Consider the following 21172-nt stretch of genomic DNA (forward strand, 5'->3'; position numbering starts at 1 on the left):
ATTGCCTCCAAAGTCTATGAACCACAGAAGGACTCCCCTAACATTTAGCCATCTGCCACTTCTGTTTGACTTTGTCCTGCCTCTAGTCTCCCAATGGCTTTCTGTCGTAGTTCTGCAGGCAAATGATGCCTGGAGATCATTGTTACGAATTAGCTATCTCAGATTTCTGATGCCACTATCACAGTGAAATATGTGGGCTTGCTCTCAAACATGGACTTTTATGCTCCTCGCAGATGACGTATTCCGAGTGCAGCGCCACTAATTTGCATGTTGGAGTTTTACTCAGCTACTCTTACTTGGCAACATATTCAAATTTTACACGGTTTGGCTCATTTTTTAGGGAGATATCGCTATTTTTGTAATTTTTCCTTAATTTATGATAGCCAGTGTATTAATTTCTTCCAACGAATTTAGCATTTTGGTATGGTGCAGTTTATATGAAGGATAAAATTCACTATATTAATTATAGTTTCCAATTCCTTTGAGGAGTCTAGTTCAGTCAAACATGTGCTGCCAAGTTTTGCTGATGAATAATACAGTGAAATGATAAGATAATTATTAATTATGTTTCTGTTTTAATAAAGAAATAAATTTATTTTGAAATCCATCATTAAGAAACATCCATTTTTGCACATATAAAATAATTTCTGTATATCAATATAATTCTTTTCCAGCAATATAATAGCAATACCGAGACAATACTTGCCTGCATTTTGACTTTTCATAAAAATTAATTTAAAAGATTTTTTCTTGAATTGAATTCTGCTTACTACAGTATCGAATGAACATGAAACATTGGGATATTGCTGAAATATCAGTACTAGAATCAAAGGTTAAGCTAAGAAAAATATGTACAGTCTTTTTTAATCTTCTATAATGTGATCGGAAATGTGTTTTGCAACATTTTCAATGTCTCTAATGCAAGTAGAATCTGGGATTTACATATTTTTAATTTGCGGAATTAGTTTGTAAATTTTATTCCTAAATTTCTCAAATAATACATTAAAAACATTCATGAAGCATTCTTTAAAAATTTTTACATCAATAAATGGTTTCATGTGTGCCAAGGATGTAACAAATTTCATATACTGCTGTTGTCAGCACTGTATCTTGTGAAATTGTTGCCAACTTCATATTTTTTTGTTTTTGCAAATATTTCTTGAAGAAAGCTAATTTTTTTCTTCTCATTAAACACTCGTGAGGAATCGTGTCACTAAATGTTTTATGTTTCGTAATATAATGATTATCAACGTTATATATTTTTAGTATCACACTTTTCTGGTAAGGCAAACAAGTTGTTGAATCATGTTTACTTTAGACAACAAATAAGCCTGTTATCACTTGTATTGAAGCTATATGTTTCGTAAGCTATTTTTCAGGCTTAGAGCCAGTTCGTCCTTTCCCGATTCATTCTCAGCTCAAAATTGTGCTGATTCGTCCACTACCTCACTACCTCCCTTCACTGTTTTTTCTTCCCCATGCATCCTTTTCTTAAAAAACTGTTTACTGATACAGCAAACGCCTATTTTCGTCAATTAAAAGACGTTTAGCCGTGGCCCATTACGGCTTTGACCTAGCTTCGCCTTCAATTTCTAATATTTATTGAATATTTCGTTTAGAAAACTTATTCTAAGCAGAATAATGAACTGCAGGCATGTTCAAAATACGTATATCTGAATCTAATTACAATTAGATATATATTAGTAAAGCAGCCATTTTTAACTAAGAAATGAATATATTATTATGATAAAAAAAGGTATGAATATATAAGAATTCTTACTTAGAAGTCATAATCCGGATTTTTCTCTTCTGCAAATGCGTGTCTTTTTTTTTTTTTTTTTTAACACCAGTTATTTAAATTCGTGTTCTGTCAGTAAATGTTTCCGCAGCTGCTACTAATCTCAATCAAAATACAATACTATTCGAGTGCAAATGCATATTTTAATTGTATATATATATATACATATTTTTCATTATGCATGCGACCACAGTAACTTTCTTATTATGCTTATGACAATAGTTATGAAATGATTCTTTCGAGCTCAAGTATTTCCATCTTTTTGCTGCAGTAAAAATTTATCTTATTTCATACAAAAAGAAATGTTCTAAGATTGTGTTAAATTAACGTCAGTTTTAGTTTTACTTTTTTAGATGATGCTCAGAAGAAACTTTGACCTATGACTAATTTACTACACTTGGAAATAAAAATAAGAACTATCTTCTTCGAAAAGAGGGGGAAAAAGAGTAGTAAAATTGTTTATTGTTTTACTGCATTATATATTTAGCTTATACAAGTAAAGAAATTACATTATTTTTGTTATTAAAGAATGCATTGATTTTTATTTCATTATTTTACATGGAAATGTTCAGAAACTTCAAGTTAGAAAAAAGAGATATATAATATAAATAATATATATATAAAAAAGACTATATAAATATAAAAATATAAATATAAAAAAGACTAATATATTTGCAGAGAAAAGATTGTCATTTGCAGCACTTTAAGAATTTTCTAATGCCATTGGCACAATGTACTCCCCTCTTGAAACAAAATGAAAACTATACCGCGTTCGGAAATCTGGAAGTAGCAGGGCTTCTTTAAACTTTTTCAATCGCGACCCCTTTTTATCACTGAAATGTTATTATATATTAAATATAAAATAAGATTAAATATAAAATAAGGATATAAAAAAATATCTTCCCGTAAATAATTTACTTCTTTGGTAAACAAACCGAACAAAAATTAAAGAAAATTCTAATGAGACAGATGTGCTCGTTTTCTGCTGCATAACAAATTAAATGTTGGGGCGATACTTGACAGTGCTGGACATAAAGCATCTTCAGCATATTTCAACACTGAACGAAATTTGGTCTTAATTAGCGTTAAAGCTGAATAAGTAGTTTTGTAAAAATATGTGGTGCTGAATGACAGAAGAACACTTAATGCCATTTCAGAAATAATGAGAAATCTAGTTCTAAATCCGATCCAGAATTCATCCAAGTTTTAGATTTGATTCTCTAGATAGCTTTACAAATCCCTTTTGCATTTTATGTAACAGGTAATTAATCTCATTAATAACAATTAATGTAATGTTTTTATAAATCTAATCTTAGTAATGTAATTTCTTTAAAAGTCTTATGAATGCAGTTTCTTTAAATTCAACTATCAAATTGAATTTTCGAGACCCCAAAATTTCGATTTCGCATTCTTCGCGACCCATAGTTTAAGAAACAATGCGCTAAAGCATTGGTCACATATTCTCTTCACATTGTTAGTTAGGAAACAAAACTAATACTTGTGTGACTATATAAGCCTAATTTGGACATGAGACAAGAGTCACAGTTAAAGTAAATTTCAGAAAGACTAAACTTGAGAATTATGACTTATAACTAATCCTTCAAAAGATCAAGGAATTACAGCTCATTTTTCTACCTGTAATTATGTGTGACAGGGTCACCTTTATTCCTTTCTACTTTCCTCATATTTTCTTCAAGGAGGAAATTTTAAGGCATACAATTTAATAAATTGTTGAAAAAACAGTTTTTATGGCCAGATTAAAGACGGTGATACCAAGTTATGAAAGCTAATCATCTGACAATCTAAGATTTGTTGAGAGTCCAACTATGTATGTCTATATACGGCAGCATCTATATTTCTAAGGATGTAATAAAAACATCCATTCTTTTATCTTGAAGTATAGTGAAATCTGGTAGCAGTTTTTCACGAATTAGCACAGAAATAGCTTAAAATAATACTGTAATAGGATATCAACAATAAAATTGTAACAAAATGAAACGCCAAAAATTATTAACAACGTCACAGAAACTTTCTGTTTTGACAGAATCTACCATTTTATCCGGATCTGGGTCTAGTATATCATGTGAAGAAATTTTTCTTAAACTCTCATTAAATGTATAATGTGCTTGAGTAACCGAAACACAGCAAATTTTCCAAAAAAAGCAAATTAGTGAAAAATAAAAAAGTTTTCCTTCCTCGTAACGAAAACCAAACAAGAAAAAAAAAGATGGGTTCAGAAAACGAAATTGCATCAAAAGAAAATACTTACCAGAATAGCCAAAAATATTTAGCATTATATGAAAAAAAGTAGACTCCAATAACTTAGTAAAAAGTTCTACGTGAATGATATCGGAATGAAACTTGAAGCAGGTGTGCATTAAAATACAATGTTTTACCAAGCATTCCGTCTACCGTTTGAAAACGCAGGCGATCACCGCATGCGACTTGGTGGTACAATGCATATTTCGATCAACATGTAGATCAAGGCATCAAAACAAGAAATTTATCTGCAACTAGCAAAAGATATTGGTTTGTTTGTCCTGAACGACTTCGCATATCTGAAAAAAAATTGGTCGTACTCTCAGCGCTTACCAATAAATTCCAAAGTAATCAACAACAACGGAGAGTCTTAAGCTTCAGATTCTACAAACTGAAATTTGGACAATTTTGTAGAAGCTGCTAAATGTATACTGCAACTTTTGCAGCACTTAAATGAGCTTTATGAAGGAAAACACGTTTTTCTCTACTGTAGATGTGGCTATTTTGCCAACTCAGTCACGTGATATATGATGATCGCTACATCATTGAACGGAAACCTAGGAAAACCGTCGTAATTATGTGAACATACTTCTTAAAATTTCATAATGATATCTTTCCCTGTATTTTTTAAAAATTATTAAAATTATATGCTTTTTTGCAATAAACATATAGAATGTGGATTAACCAATAAATCCTTTACAGATTACGAAAAAGTTCAGTATTTTGCTGTATTGAAGTGAGTTTCAAATCAAGTATAGAGAGGAGAAAAACAGAAATATTTGCTTTGGAAAGAGAGTATTAATATAAAAAATAAAAAGAGCCGTAAAAAGATAAATTTTAGAAATAGTGCAGAGACTTAAAAATATAGAACGTCGTAGCACTGACATTAGAAAATCAACATTTGATTATTAAAATACGTTATTAATTACATGGGAAAACTTTACCTCAACTTCAACGCAAAAAATTATACCCGAAATCAAAAATCATTTTCGTTAAATTTCAGTGAAGAGATTTTTCTATTAATTAATCTCCAGTGACAAAATCCCTAACTATTAAGTAATTTAGCCTAAGAACAGAATGCTCTGGTGTAAAAGAAATATTTAGTAATTATTCTTCCAAAAAAAACTATATAGCTTTTAAATAAAATGCAGAAGTAAGTAAAGCAGAAACAAGTTAAAGCCTATCCTCTTCAGCAAAATATAAAGGCAGCCAAGAATCTAAACACTTCAAAACTCAAAGTACTATTTTTCAACTAGCCAAGTAACTATTCAAAGCTGTTAACTCAATAAAAAAAGTTTTAAAAACTTCATTTCATTTTAGCCTCTAATATAAACTAACAAAAATGTAAACCTGCACTGAAATGTTTATAAATTCATAGCTTTGGAATCCTCAAATGGCATCACGCTGCGTTAATGCCTAACGAGAAGAGTCTGTTGAGAAATGATGTCATTAATGACATTTCTAGTCATCACTCTGTTTAACACAATTTCTAAATCTAAAAGCTGCACCCAACAGGTGTTCGAAGAAATATGCAAACTAGTAGGACGCGAACTAATTTCTTCTAAAACCACAATACTCAAATCTGAACCGAAAGCTTCACAGTATGTATCTAAAAATAGTTTCTATTTAAGCACGAGCGTTGCATACGAATGAATTGTCTCTCTCCTTCCCAAATAGAAATCTAATTCCATTGTAAATAGGTCCTTGTACTGTGTAATAAGTAATTAAATATTCTAAGCATGAAACCATTTTTTTTAATCTTAAGGCTCTTTCAGATGTCATTGTTTTCATTTTGTTTAGATCACGTCCGAGGCCATAAGTGAACCTCTTGCCAATCTTTGCTAAACGATAGTTTTCATTGCAACAAAATGAAACAATTAAAAGCCATTTTTACTTCTCATCAGTAGTCTGGTATTTTTTAGAATAAAAGCATTATGTAGACAGTAAAAGTATTATATATATTTTTTACAGTGATTTTCCTCGCTCGAGAATTTTTTCGAAAATTTTCATGGCGGATTATATGCAAACCTATACATTCACATAAATGTAAATAATACTATAAATGTGCATGTCTGGTGGTACATAAAATATAATACAACTATAAGGTTCTATATAAATATATAGAATGCTGATAACTTTGAGCTTCTCAAACTGATCCCTGGGAGCCACGAATGTTTACAATTCAAATTAATTTTCAGGAGTTAATTAAATAAGATACTGTAATCAATCTTAGGCTTGTAAGATTTTGCATTTGTTTCCAAAATTATAAAGATCGAAATATAAATTTTAAATTAATCGCTAGTATTTTAATATACACTAACCCTAGTTGAATAATTTCCCTCATTATTCTTCTATAAATTATCAGCGCATAAATCAAACAGTTGTGTCGTAAAAACTCATGATACTTACCTTATAGTTTAATAATTGTCAGTAATACTATAAAAAGAATCTGAAAACTTTCAGATTTTACACTACGCCCAAAGGGGTGTTTTTTAAACTTTTTGCGTGTTATCTTTATTTATTAAATATCACGTTTTTCCACTTAAACCATAAAATTCAATTCAACAGCAATATCGCAAAATAATTTTAAAATAATTATTTCTTTAGAATATTATTATGCTTTAGAATTTCCGACGCACAGTCTCGCGCTCTGGAGATAAAAATGTTTTTTTCCCGTACAGTGTTGCCACTGCTGGCTTTGAAATCGTTGAGTTTCTTAATCAAAAGCTCGTAAATGCTTTACAAAATATGAAATAAATAATAAAACAAATTCCAAATTAGGGCTTCCAGATGCCCGTATTCGGTGGAGGATTAAGTTAGTCAAATTTTATTAGCTGTAGGTACTGTTGTTTTATCATAAGCGAGAGACATACATACATTTATGCAGATTCTTTATTTAATTTCTTTAAATATAACACGAGGCTATAATATTCGGTGGCAACAATTTGAAACGTGAAACGGACATTTAAAGTTTTCAACGTAAAATTCCAAAACCAAATTAATAGCCCTTTGGTTTAAAAATTAAATATTTGCCTTCTGTTTAAAACTTCTTTTCCTTCAGAGCAATACCAAGAATAAAATACATTGTGAGAAACATTATTATTTAAAGTTGAGATCAGAAATATTCTTAGGAACCTAGTTGCCTTATACATAGTAAGAATTCAAACTTTAGTAAGAATAAAAAAATTATTTCGGCATTATTCGAATTGAAAAGCTTCGAATTTAAGGTAACACTATGGAATTCAAGATTCTACTTCCTCTCCCCCAATGGATTATTATCCGTCCACTACAAGAAAATCGGGATTTCAAAAAGTGTTCGACCCAGGCATAAATCTGAAATAACTAGAATAGTTTTCGAAGTGCTTATTAAGTTTTAATAGTTTCAAAACAGTCATATACTTTAATGACAAACCCATATATATTGATTGATTAGTTGATTATTTTTGATCGCTACACAAGATTTATTTCTAATCGTTCGGCTCGTTTTGCATTTTACCTCCTAAGTAAATAATTTATGAAAATAAGTCTTCATTTAGGAGGTAAAATGAAAGGATTTATCAGCTGCAAAAAATAATTAAAAATGAAGAGTCATTTTAAGCAATTTAGTTCCGCTTAGCAATATTTTTTACGAAAAGTAGTTTGCTTTAAACAGTGCTTGTATAATGATATTTTGAGACTTTGGGTACAAAAAGTTTTTTTTTAAATGAAAAATATTTTAATATTTTTCTAGGATTGTGAAACATTTTCGAGGAATAAAAATTCCATCGAGGACTAAATACCTTCAGTCATTCATTTTTGAAAGCAAACTAACTTGCTTTTGGCAAATAATCACTAGCAAAATTGTGAATTTTACGGGCCAAATTTCAAATATGTTTTAATAATGAGAAGATAAATGAGATTATTAAACAGCAATAATCGATGAACAATGCTATGGTCATCATCTCTTGAAAACGAAGATATGATTATAATGGTCGGCCAAAAAAAATCATAACTAGTGTTCTCCATCAGTGCTTCAGAAACATTCAAAACTCTTTTGTATTAAGTTATTGATTGAATTAAGCTCTTTTTCTCTCTCTCCGAGTTCTAAAAATTACAGATGAAAAATATAAGAAAAAAGGACTGGTGCTGTTTTAACCTTCTTCACTCCAAGCCACAAAGAATTCTGGGCTGATATCATTCCAAATGATGAAATACAAATGAATTACATGACTCTAAAACTGAAATTTCAGTTTATTGATTGAGGGAAACCCGAATTCTCCCAAAATCGAAAATTCGTGTTAAAGATTTTAACCGAGAAGGTTTAGAAGACGAGTTTTGAAAAAGACAGAATTTTTCTTATGGACGGACGTTTTTCTCAAGATAAAGTGATAATGTCTGAATTTTACTGTGACTTATTAAGAAACCTTTATCTATCCGTTTAAAGCAAGTAGCGCGGAAACTGTTTGAAAGTGTAACACTACTGTATTACAATAGCCGCATAACACTACTCAGACTCGAGTTCTCATAAATGGATTTGGATCGAGCAATACCCAAATAGTTAAAGCTTTGTGAACAACTGATAGTTCAACTAATATCTGTTCTCGCGGCTTAACATGGTTTGGTTTATTCAATTATGGGAAAGCAAGCGAAGGCTATCTGCTTAAGGTGAGGGATGCCTTCATGGAGGATTTTCTAAGGAAAACTGGTTCGTACATACGTTACACATGAGGAAAACCACGAAAGCACCCATGCAACCAGCTGTTCATCCGGAATCGAGCTTAAGTCAAAACGACCAAAGCGACTTTACCTCTCGGCCTCTGGTGCTCCCACAACTCGCGGCTGAACAATCTGTATATATGAAATTTTTCTCATATGTAGAGTAGATGTGGGCGAATTAACGTTAAAATGCCTTCCCAGAAAGTGTGCTTCTTATAGAAGTACTTAGCAGTTACAAAATAATAGAGTACAGTCCACTGAGTCATTTAGTTAGAAACAAATGAATAATTCTCCCTACAGTTAAATTTTGTCGCCAAATGATTTTTATCATTTTCTTCATGTGAAGGTATTCTTCTTTGGACAAAGATTCGAATGATGAAGAAATGAAAATGCAGTACTGAGTAAATGGAAATGATGCAAATTTTATGACAGACATGAAAAAAAAAAAAAAGGAACTGATACTGCGTTGCGAAAAATGCTTTAATAGTGAAAAAAAAATAGTTTAAAGGATGAAGAAAATAAAAGTAATAAATGTTTTTAAAATTATGTTCTCTTTTTCATTTCCTTTTGTCAAAAATAACTTCATTACTAAATATGCTACTTGTCTAAAACGTTAATGAAGTAAAGTTCTAATGCAATTTATGAAGAAAAAACTGTACTACCATCGGCATCCTCAAAAGGTAGACTCTGTTTTTATCCGGACCTGCTCGAACTTTATTTTTTGAAAATTAGTGAAGAGTTTCTCTTGGAAGTCTCCCAACTCTCATCAGACGTTTAGAAAGCTACTCCAATTTTTGAAGGCCTCATTTCACTAATGATGATGGGGAGCATCCAGTTCTGTAAAGTGTCAAATACGTTTATTTTAAAATTATCGTGGGGGATAAAATAGCTTTCACGCGAAAATATTAGCCTTCACTGAAATGGCAGATGTAATATGCATTATAAATTATATAGTTATAAAGAATCTGCGAGATGTCGCAATAATCTATTGTCCCATTTTCGCCAATTTGTGTTTTACATTTTGAAAAAGAAATTTTTTTCTTCAGTCGGAAGTAGGACAGTGAAATCCAGCTTCAAACGCAATAACTTAAATAATGCAGTTACGCATTATGATGCATCTGTGAGTACACTCACGAATTTGTGGGGTTCACGAATTTGATTTGTTCCTGAGTGCCGTTCGTTAAACGAAACATTCATAAACCGAAACAATTTTTTACAAAGCAATTAATCTAAAATAAATGAATTCTTTCCTGAACGACAAACAGCTGATTATTTAAACTTTACAACTGAATTTTTTGCACAAATTCATAACCCAACATCGTTGAAAAAAAATTAAATATAAAAGAGAAAAGAAATCAAATTTATTTACATAAATAAACTAAACAAAATCTTTAATTTTGCTTTTCCTGTAAGTAGAACAGTTCCTGGCATTAAGTGGGAAATAATAAGAAGATATTTTTTGTTCGAAAGCGAAATTCTTGTTTCATAAAAACATCAGGCAACTGTATTTAGAGAGCATCTTATTTATCGTTCCTTTGTCTCTAAGTGACACTCCTCTATGCCTGAGATTTACTAAGTTTCTGTTTCACTCAAAATTTGTCCAATGTAATTTGTTTCTGCGTACGTTTTAATTATTTCTAAAGCAAGATATAGAATTGTCATCGAAAATACTTATGCTATAGCATGCTACTGCTACATCATTCTGGTATCGGTACGTGAAAACTTTGCATCTTATCCAACCTTTCGTAAATTTTGCGGATCAGAAAACTATTTTCCTTTTTTTTCTCTCTCTTCTGAAGATATTTCTCATTTATGCTTCTTTACATGAGCTTTCTTTTACTTGAGCTGATTTTTGTTCTTTGGTAACTTCTCCACGTCTTCATTATTAAGTTCCTAGTTCGTGATTTTGCCTAGAGACTCACAGATAACAAAAAGTGTCAAAGTGCTCAAAGTCTCTTCCCGCAAACCTATCTGATAATAATTTCCTTCAGACCAAATTCATAGGCCTAAAAGCTACCAGACATCATTAATTAGGATAAAAAATATAAATTACTAAAAGGATGTTTTTCGTAAAATAAGTCTTACGTGATCCCAGACTTCACTATATTATTATAAAAACTCCTGAGCTTACTTTCAAAAATGTAATTGCTGAGTCTAATATCTCTTGACATTTATACTTAGAAAATCTCATACTGTTATTAATTCGCTATTTAAATAATATCTATCTAAAAATCATTACGTCACTTTTTTCCCTCCTCCACCCTCCGTAAAAAGAAAGAAAATAAATCATCTGAAATATTTATCCCGAAGTGATAATAAAAATCAAAACTAAGCGAATTAAAATTTTATTAAAAATTACAGATTAAGAATTAGTTCATACGAATTGAAATTTGCTAATAATACGCAAATTTTATTAAAAACCGAACAAATTAAATCTCTCCTAAATATTACAGACAATAAGCGTATTTATAAAGATGAAAAAAAGTAGCAAAACATTAGCTGAAAATACTATTCTGAGCGCTGAAATTCTGAGCACTAAAAATTCTGAGCACTGAAAATTCTGAGCAGTGTAAACAGCGTAACATCATTTCTCTGCACTACAAACAGCGTATCGCTGTAAATAGAGTAACATCTGGACATTTCGACACTGAGCACATAAATGTTTTACCATTTCGCTTCTCTTTCTTAACACAAATGGCTATTTTATTTTTTTGTAGTTTAAAGCAAGATAACTTTTATTGAATTTAAATGGAAACCCGCGACAAAAGCAGCCGCGTATTGAGCCGTTCTTTGAAAGACGCCAATAAATTTTTCTTACAAGCGACATTTAAATAAAAGTATACAGCAGAATCTATTTTAACCTGCATCAATAGTATCTCAACAATCCTAGATAAGATATTTTTCCGGATTATTGAATATATATATTTATAATTTACCTGTTCCTGTTTTGTGATGCCATCTACATAAATTACAGAAAACGAAGTCGTGCTTTTTGATCTCTCGGTCACAATATGCTACATAATAATGAAAATCATACAGATTGTTTAAAATTAAAATACATGGATTTTTATATTTTAGAAAAACAAAATTAAATAGCATTTTAAAATTACCATATATATTATCAAACGAAAGTTACGAATTTCTTAGTATCGTGTTATGTAACTTCGAATCTCTGCTTGCTTACGAGCTTATCATCGTAGTTTTAGAAATTCGCTGTGTATGCAATGAAGCTTCATAACATCATATATTCATATAGATGAACATTTCTGTGCAAGTCTTATGAAAACCTGTCTCCTCGTCTTCATTTTCATCTTCCTCATTACTTCCCATCATCTTTCTTCTATCACTTCGCGTCATCTTGGGAGAGTGTGACGATAACAGCATTATTTGCATCCAACAGCCTGCAAATCGTCTTCAATGTAACTTTCTCAGAACATGTAAATAATTCTAGATTTCAGTCGCGAACGCCGGAGTTTAACAAACAGGAGAATTTGTCGCTCGACTCATCGTCTACGGACAAAATCATTGGCCACAATGTACGCCGAAAGCGAAGTAAAATTGTAGAGTCATTATTATTATTATTATTATTTAAGCTGGACTTTTGAAGCTTCGCCGGGACTCAAACCCTGAATTTCTCGAATGCGCGTCAAGTATGCTACCGTTATACTGCGAAGGCATGCTGAAAGGAGGGTGGAAATACCTAATACCTACATATCTTTCTTTGTATAATAGTACAACCAAAGAATTGTGAATCTAGTATGCTTCCAATTACGGAAAAGAAAAGGAGGGAGAAAATAGCGGAAAAGAGAGAGAAAATACCTTATATACTCCACTTTTTAAAGGGTGACTCGGGTTTAGGGGGCCCACTTGCCAAATCCTGGTAATGACGAATTATGGTCCCCCTCCTTTTAGTTCGGGCGTCACTTGTAGAGTCATTTTGAAGCTGGATATGCGAAAAATGTACAATTCCCTCAACGGGACTCGAACCCTGGACTTCTCGAATACGTGTCGAGTATGCCTCCAATTACACCACTAAGGCATGCGGAAAGGGAAAGAAAATATAAAGTAATATTCTTTACTTCTTCCCAAGCAAAAGACAATGTAAATATGGCATATTTTACTGTAAAGTTTTGCTGAAATATCATGAACACTACTTTCACAATTTACACATCAACGCATAAAAAGGGCTCGGTAGTTCAACTTTATATTTTGGATAAGTCCTTAATTTCTTGGATGAATAAGGCTTGATACACTGGGCAGCAGAAACGTAACATAATTAAATATTCAAATTTTTACCCCATTAAGTATTTTTTATCACATAAACCCAAATTTCCGATTTAAATTTATACATTCAAAGTGCCGTTATTTTGATATTACCGGTTAACTGGGTGCCGTCAACGAGGGATTTTACTGTATTTTTCGTTGAACTATTAAGATAATTTATTCTTATGCGGGGCTGATCATTTAAGTTGGATCGCTCACTGCAATGACCACTTAGGTGAAGAAAATGCAGAGCCGGAAATATATGACATCTCAACAGACTACTTGTGAAGATGATTTCCACACGCAATTAGAGATGTATCTTCTCAGAGAGTATTCTCGATCATTTGTCATAAATTGGCACAATTGGCTGTGTGGTCTAGTTCTGACACACCAACATCTTGGATCAATTTCACGCATATCCATTAAATAGGTTTTGCTTTATTTCATGTTTTGCCCTTATTGCTTACTTTGGGGGCAGGAGCGTATTTTGATACTCACTGATAAGAAGATTGTTAATAAAAAAAAATGTGCTTCTTGAATTGAGGATTCCATGCAAAAGTGTAATTTTTGTTTATGAACATCGATGTCGTAGTGATTAATATTTTTTACATCAATTTACACTAGAGAATTAAAAAAAAGAAAAGAAATTACATCACCGGTAAAACGCCTTAAATTTTCAGGAAGAAAAGCTTATATAATTTAATAAAAATTTAGCTTTTACTGATATAAAACTGCTGGAAATAGTTCAACTGTTAGCAATCTCAACCTCTAAATTAAACTGACCTTCTAGGTTTTGAGTTTTTAGCTTTATTGTTACTCTTGTAACCCCTTTCTTATTTCCGAACCTTGTATACAGCAAATGGACTGAAGCCAACTGTAAAACAACAGTTTGAAGAGATTAATTACCTCAGAAAACGGCTTAACGAAAGAACGCATCGTAAGGTTTACGTTGGATAAGATACTGAAGCAAGAGACAGATCTTTAAGAAGCGAAAGGAGAATAATAATAACTAAAAAAAACTAGTAAAGGTAATAATTTAAACTGTTAACATAAATAACTTCTAGATCTTGAAGCGTTTATCGATATATTAAAGATTTTTAGTCCAAAGGGGCAATTTGCCCAGAACTATTAATTTTGTTTTTGCATTTTGCGTTGGTTCACTATAAATGTCTAATTCATTTTTCAAATTGTTGCCACCAAATATTATTGCCCTGTATTACATTTAAAGAAATTGAATAATGAAGAATCTGCATAAATGTATGTATGTTTCTCGCATTGTGAAAACAACGGTACCTAGAGCCATTAAATTTTGAATAACGTAATGCGAATATGGGCATCTGGAAGCACAAATTTATTGCTCTTGAACTGAATTTTATGGCTTGAGTTGGAAGAACATTATATTTAATAAATAAAGGTGACACACAAATGTTAAAAAACGCCTATTTGAACGAAATCTGAAAACTTTCAGTTTTTTTTTTTTTTTTTTTATGGTAAAATCTAATACAAGATATTTGTGATTTAACACTTAATAAAATTTCTGGTATTTTGTTATACTCGGAATTTTGTCAATTTTCAACGTACTTCCTCATAAGCTACTGAGATCAAATTTTGTATGCGCATTTATTATCGATGAAAATGCACTGTGATAAAGCGATTTTTTTTCAAAATTCGCTTTCATTTTTTTTATTTAATGTTTGAATGGTTTTTTGCAAATATATTCGTATAATGAAAAACTAAAAACATCACAATTTTACTGTTTGCACCATCGAACAAGAAGGAATAAAAAAATATTTTAAATGAAACTTGTAACTTAATTACTGTGTAACTTAATTACTGAAGTTTTAGCAAATTTTCGAAAATCACTTGATTTTTTTTTTTTTTTTTTTCCGATTGTTTGACGTCCGTGATTTTAAAATTTCAACATCTAAATTTATATCGGATATAAAAATTTGAAATTTTCGTAGATTATAAAACAAATTCTTCGGCCTCTTTTAAAGCAAGAGTAATAAAAAAATACTAATAGGCGATTTTCTACTCATTTTTTTAAGAAATATGTTGCGATTTCAAACAGAAGAGAGGGAAATGCAGTTTCAAGCAGACGGAGGAAAAATCGGTTCTTCCGGCCATCGTTCCACCGCTTGCAGACAGACGCGTTACTTTCAAGGTTATGATGTCATTACGTCACATAATCCTTATTGCTTAAGCACAGATAATTTTGCATTTACTATTTCAAAGCAAGAGGACTAATTATCGCTTAATTTAGTTTTTAGTAATAACATATAATAATTGAGACTAAATAGCAGAAAATAGTATACAATTAAAAAAGGTTTTTATGCAGTAAACATTTATTTAAAATGAATATAATAATTAATGAACTTAAAGCAAAAAAATAAATACCTTACATTTTTACGGAAACAGAAGATTGTATAATTCTCTTTACGAAATTAATCCACAATTTTACATCAGGAATAATAAAAGCTTAGGGCGCCCTTGATAATAATCAATAAATTCTTAAATATATTTGTAATATATAGTTATTTATACGTTATTATCAAAGGCTCCCACACTTTTATTATTCATGATATGAAATTGTACACGAATTATGTAAAGAAAATTGTTTAATCTCATGTTTCCATACGAACGCATCTAAGTTATTTTTCTGTTTCGAGTTCGTTTAAATATCATATTCATTTTAAATAAAACTTATTGCACAAATTTTTTTTAGTTGTATTTTAGTTTATAAATAGAAAATTGTTTAATCTCGTGTTTCCATACGAAAGTATCTAAGTCATTTTTCTGTTTCGTGTTCGTTTAAATATCATATTCATTTTAAATAAAACTTATTGCACAATTTTTTTAGTTGTATTTCAGTTTATAAATAGGAGTCCATAGTTCGGGTAAGTGTGTTTCAAATAAATATCTAATTTAAAAAAATTACGTTTAAACTATATTTCTAATAGTATATTTGACTTGGATACTATTTTCAGTTCAATAGCTTCATCGCCGGCTGTAAACAGAATTTCGTATGATGTCTATGTTATCGTCCATATAAGGAGATAATTTCACCGCCCTCGAAAATGTCAGCAAATAAAAAAAAAAAAAAAAAAAAAAAAAAAAAATTTAACTTCCTGCATGCTGTCGACAGGCCCCCAACAGGATGCTCCCCACTAAGGGCAAAACGTAAGATCAAGAGCTCCAGCTGTGAGCAATCTGGAACGTCCTAGAAATGTCGGTTGCTTGTGGATAGGTCAACCTTAAACCCATCTATATTAATGTTATTGTCGTTTGAAAGCGAAATACATTTATAAAACTCTCATGTAACTTTACTTTGAATTACAGCTTTCAATATGAACATCATATTAAAAATGCGAATAAGAATTTCGAAAGGATGAAATTTTATATCTTGAGCATTTTTTCAGTGAAATGGGCGTTGCGTGAAGAAAATCATCATCTTAAAAATAAAAATGACAACCTGTTACTCCTCCTGATATAAAATCTTCCATTTATCTCCCATATTACAAAAAAATTAAAAACCAAACGCCATTTCTTATTGTGTAATAAAACATATTAAAACATTTGATACTTTCTGATAATATTTTGATCCTTCTCGACAACAATAAATTTAATTTATATTCTTAAAATTCAATAAAAAAAGCTTCTTTTTGCCATGCATTATGTACAATTAGATCCCCAACAAAAAAAAAAAAAAAAAAAGTAAAATAAAGAAAATAAATAAAGAAAGAAAGAAAGAGAAACAAAAAAATAAATTTGAGGTGGCCAGCGCATAACCTCTCGCCAACCCCACTTTTTAAATGAAAATAAGCTTAAGTGTACTTCCGATTGATCGATGGGAGCAAAATCTAATTGGCTGTTCCTATAAATAGAAGGTTCTGTAATACGAAACTCTGGATGATATTTTATTAGGTATAATTCATCGTACGTAAAAAATAATTTCTCTAAATTTAAATGAATGTAATCAAATGTTCTCCCCTTTTTATTTTTTTATTTAAAAATTGTATTCTATTGGGCAGTTGAATAACATATACTTTAATTGGTGTTTAATTTAGGAAAAATTAAGTATATATAATAATATATTTAAAATAAATATATTCAGACGAATAATTTAATTTTCCTCTATATTATTTCCTTTAGTATCAATAAATCTAAATTTATTTTGGTCTGCCTGTACAGCTCCGCTATATTTAGAAATATATAAACAATGTTGTTTCAATTGCAACAACATATTATGGTTTATGTATGCAACTATGCTGATTGATGTAAAATTGTTAAGGATTTCAAGTAAATTTCTACTTCCGGTTGTCCATTGAAAACTGTTATGAGCTTCAGATACCATTCCGGTTGTCCAATTTTATCCAAAATCTACTTGCTCTTTATATAAATACAGAACTCCTAAATACGGAAGACGGACGTATTTGGAAGTATGATACAAGAACTTCTACAAATGAACTTCTACAACTACTACAACTTCTGATGAAAAAAATCGTTAGTTACATGCATCCAGATATATTAACAAAAAGACAACATTGTAAAACTAATAAAAAAGCGTTGTTGGGATCCTAATTTTGTTTATTTACTGAAAATTTGCTATCTGATTTTTGGACTGAATCATGCTTCTAGGCTAGCGGGAGGTAAAAAGGAACGGCTCCTTATCTCCCGTTTTAATTGGCCGATTAGTCTATTCGCGTTTTCATCTCTGGAAAGCGTGACTAGATACATAGCAGATTTGTATATAGTACTTTTCTGACATACATAGTTTTACAGAAGATTAGACTTCAGAAAAGCATGCCAATTTTTTTCTAACATTTGATTCTACTCTTCAAATAATGCAAAGGCGCTAATTTTATAAAAATCGCAAGGGTGCTTTTTTTTTTTTAAACCAGCGCTTAAAATTTAAAAATTTTGGTTTAGTAATGTTAATCGAATTTGGTACATACATGTGTTAATATCGCTTTTAAAATTACACTTCTTTACTTTCTTCTTTTATGACCTGAAATTTACTTTTGATACAAATAAAATTCAATATTTTCCCCCTGATTTATGTAATTTTTTAATTTTAAAGTAATTTGTATAAACTTTTCTAAAAGAAAAATTTTAATTGTAATTTATATTGCTCATCACTTTAAAATAAATATTTTTAGACATATTTCCAAACACAGGAGTTTTTTATTCAAGAATTTCTGAAATATATGTAAATCTATATATTAAAATGTTTGACGATGACTTCAAATAGGACTTAAGGATTGGATTAAAATCTGGATAACGGTGCAAAATCGGAGCATCATTCCGCTTGCGGTATAAATGTCAAGTTTGTACGAAAGATATGCATCTGGTCGAGCATAAGGGTTTGTAGTGAGGAAGACGACCGAAAGTGGCGCCATTGAGGGCATTTAGAGTCACATTAAGCTCGAGTTTTATAAGAGGAGTCCTCGGCTGTCATCGGATGACATTTTCTGTTCGTACTTTGCGTAGTTAAAGTGACGTCGCCAGTGCTGGGATCAAGAAAAGGAGGATCAGTTTCGTACTTTATGATTTACATTATGTGTGTACAGCAGCTATCCGACTCCGAAGATGAAACATAGCCAACAACATACGAGGTGAGTACTTTTTTGTTTTAGTAACGTAAGTTTTTGGCGTTGTTTTGGGCGACTGTTATCTTGGACACACATCTTCTTGGCGCCCTTCTTAATAACATAAAAATCGCCAAAAATATCAAGGTGCATTCGACCGTAATTTTTTACCATTATGATCTATGTTTATAACTAATGGCTTCCCTTGCTATGAAACCAGGGATTCGTCGAGGTATGATAGGTTCTTCGAGATGCATATTGAATAATTCTCTGTTGCTAGTACATTTCTACATGCATGCACATCTACTACTAAGGTTTAAATAGAATATGCCATGTGTGATACCGTATGTAATATGAAGATGACACGTTACCATTCCTCTGTCCAACCGAGTCTTTATTTGCACCTCTTCAGACATTCACGATAACACGGAGTAACTGGAAGACAAGCTGAGGATTCTCCATGCAGTCCGACAGATAATGGTAGCCGAGAAGGCAGAAGATATGAATGGCTTTAATAGCATTTGAAAACTGCCGGAATGTTCCAGTTCTATCTTACATAGTTTGTCAGTGAATAAAATGCTGTTTTGTTTAAGATGCCCCTCTACCAGGTTCTGAACTTTTCTCTTGCATCGTATTTTTTGTACTCTATATTCGTCAGCGTAGTCTACGTGTTTAATCATTATTAGATACACGTGCTTCAGATTTTTCCTTTGACCCTTATTATTTCAATAGTGCGGCATTTTCAATTCCTAAAAATACTCACAGAGCGATCTTCAGCGTCAGAATGACATTCTTAACTCATTGATAATTCACTAACAGTTTTGAGTGTTAATGTTAATCTCATCATATTTTATAGACATTTATAATTTGTACTTCATATGGATAGAAGTCTTGATACATGTGATGCTTTCATAATCAAATCCCAATGAGGTACGTACGATCCAAATATATGCGAGTTTTCTGTAACTTTTTCTTCTTTAGCTTTTTCTGTAGCTTTCTCAGGTCATGTAATTTCCACATAGGATTATTTAGTTGAATAAAGATATAATTCATGATATAGAGGTATCTTCTTTTACCTTTTCCTTTCAAAAATGTCATCCAAATGCAAGCGCGATGAAATAAGCGAATATGGAGTTCTTAGCCGATGCTTCAAGAATTCTTTTAGCTGCTGCATGATATTAAAGTCTGGTAAATAAAGAAAGAAAATAAATACCAGATTACTTCTTCATATTGACTAAACCGTTGGAATAATATAGGCAATATGGAGATTCCAGCGAGAATCAAAAACAAAGAAAGGAAAATATTTGTGTCGTTTCCACCGTGGATTGTACATTCTTCTGTGGAATGTTAAGCGGTTGTAATATGATCTTTCAAACTGCACAGGCAACCAGACCTCAACAGCCAAAGTTTTAGCGTTGGAACAAAGGAACTAAATTAGCATGAGAATTTGGGTGGGAAGATTTCTAAACTCATAAACCCTCTTGAATTTCATCATCGGATCAAACCATAAATTCGCAAATACTGATGCCTTTATTTTGAAGTCACTACCAGGCAATGCATCTGAAATCTCTTCTGCATATGAATCGAGTTCCCAACAAACTCTCCGATATGAAATTGGAATTTTCGTATTGGCAATTCAACCATTGCTATTTAATTAGCTGTAGTTTTCCGTTTCGGATGCACAATTCGAGCTATCGTATCAGCAAATATCGTTGGTCCACTTTTTTCACCACAGGTCTTTATTTTTAAATAAACACCACGTTCTATTTTACATTTAGCCTTGGTGACGGATATTACCCCTTTCTTATCACGGCCACGATTTCTGAAGTTTCATCCGAAGGTTCTGCAATATGCGTTTAATGCTTTTTTCGCAAATTATGATGGTCTTACATTAAATAATAAAAGGAGTCTTACCTTCATTTTCAGCATTCACAAAATGTAGTCAGTGCCCTCTATCGCTATATATGTTCACTCTGCCTTCTATTCCATCAATCTAAATTAATTTATAACTAATTCCTTAATTGCAGTTGCCTAATTTTGGATTTTTGAGCCTAATTTGGATTGAGTTACTATTAAACGTTATCAAAGCAGCATTTTAAATATCAAACAAATTCGCCGAGGTGTGCCAAAATGTAAAAACACCTTTTCTTTTGCTATGCATGAAAAGGAATGAACAATATAGTTTTTTTTTTCACTCTTTTTTTTTTTCAAACTGCAATGTGAATTTCTGGATATGGCCCAGGTGGCAGAACAGCCAGTTTTGCCTCCCGCATCTCTTATTGCAGACGATTCTATCCTACCCACTCTTATTTTTCAACCAGACGAGGGCACCCAAAAAGAACATTTTGACATCGTTTCAAGCAGATGAAAAATTTTATTGCCGTTCTAAACAAAAGAACGAAATTCAGGATCGGTTTCGGAAAGCAAGGAGTGGAAGCGAGTGAAGAGGGAAGGAGAGAGCTATGCCACTACTAGAAACAGCCCCAATCCTAAAAACGGCCTGAATTATGACTCTGACATCAATCTCAGTTTCTCTTAAAATATCCCGTAGCTGAAAGGCACGCCTTCT

At 31.5% G+C, this 21172-nt stretch overlaps 1 protein-coding gene across 1 annotated transcript in view; it reads right to left on the reverse strand.

Annotated features, from left to right (window-relative positions):
• Positions 1-20768, reverse strand: part of LOC118187662 (uncharacterized) — a 90043-nt gene extending 69275 nt beyond the window's left edge. The window contains exon 1 of the mRNA XM_085820873.1: positions 20518-20768. Within this exon, the coding sequence (XP_085676999.1) occupies positions 20518-20532 (15 nt within the window). The 5' untranslated portion in view covers positions 20533-20768. The remainder of the gene's footprint in view (positions 1-20517) is intronic.
• Positions 20769-21172: the final 404 nt, after the last annotated feature.

This window comes from Stegodyphus dumicola, chromosome 7, assembly GCF_044657685.1.
Source record: "Stegodyphus dumicola isolate Sdum_Otavi_A_Nest chromosome 7, ASM4465768v1".
NCBI lineage: Eukaryota > Metazoa > Arthropoda > Arachnida > Araneae > Eresidae > Stegodyphus > Stegodyphus dumicola.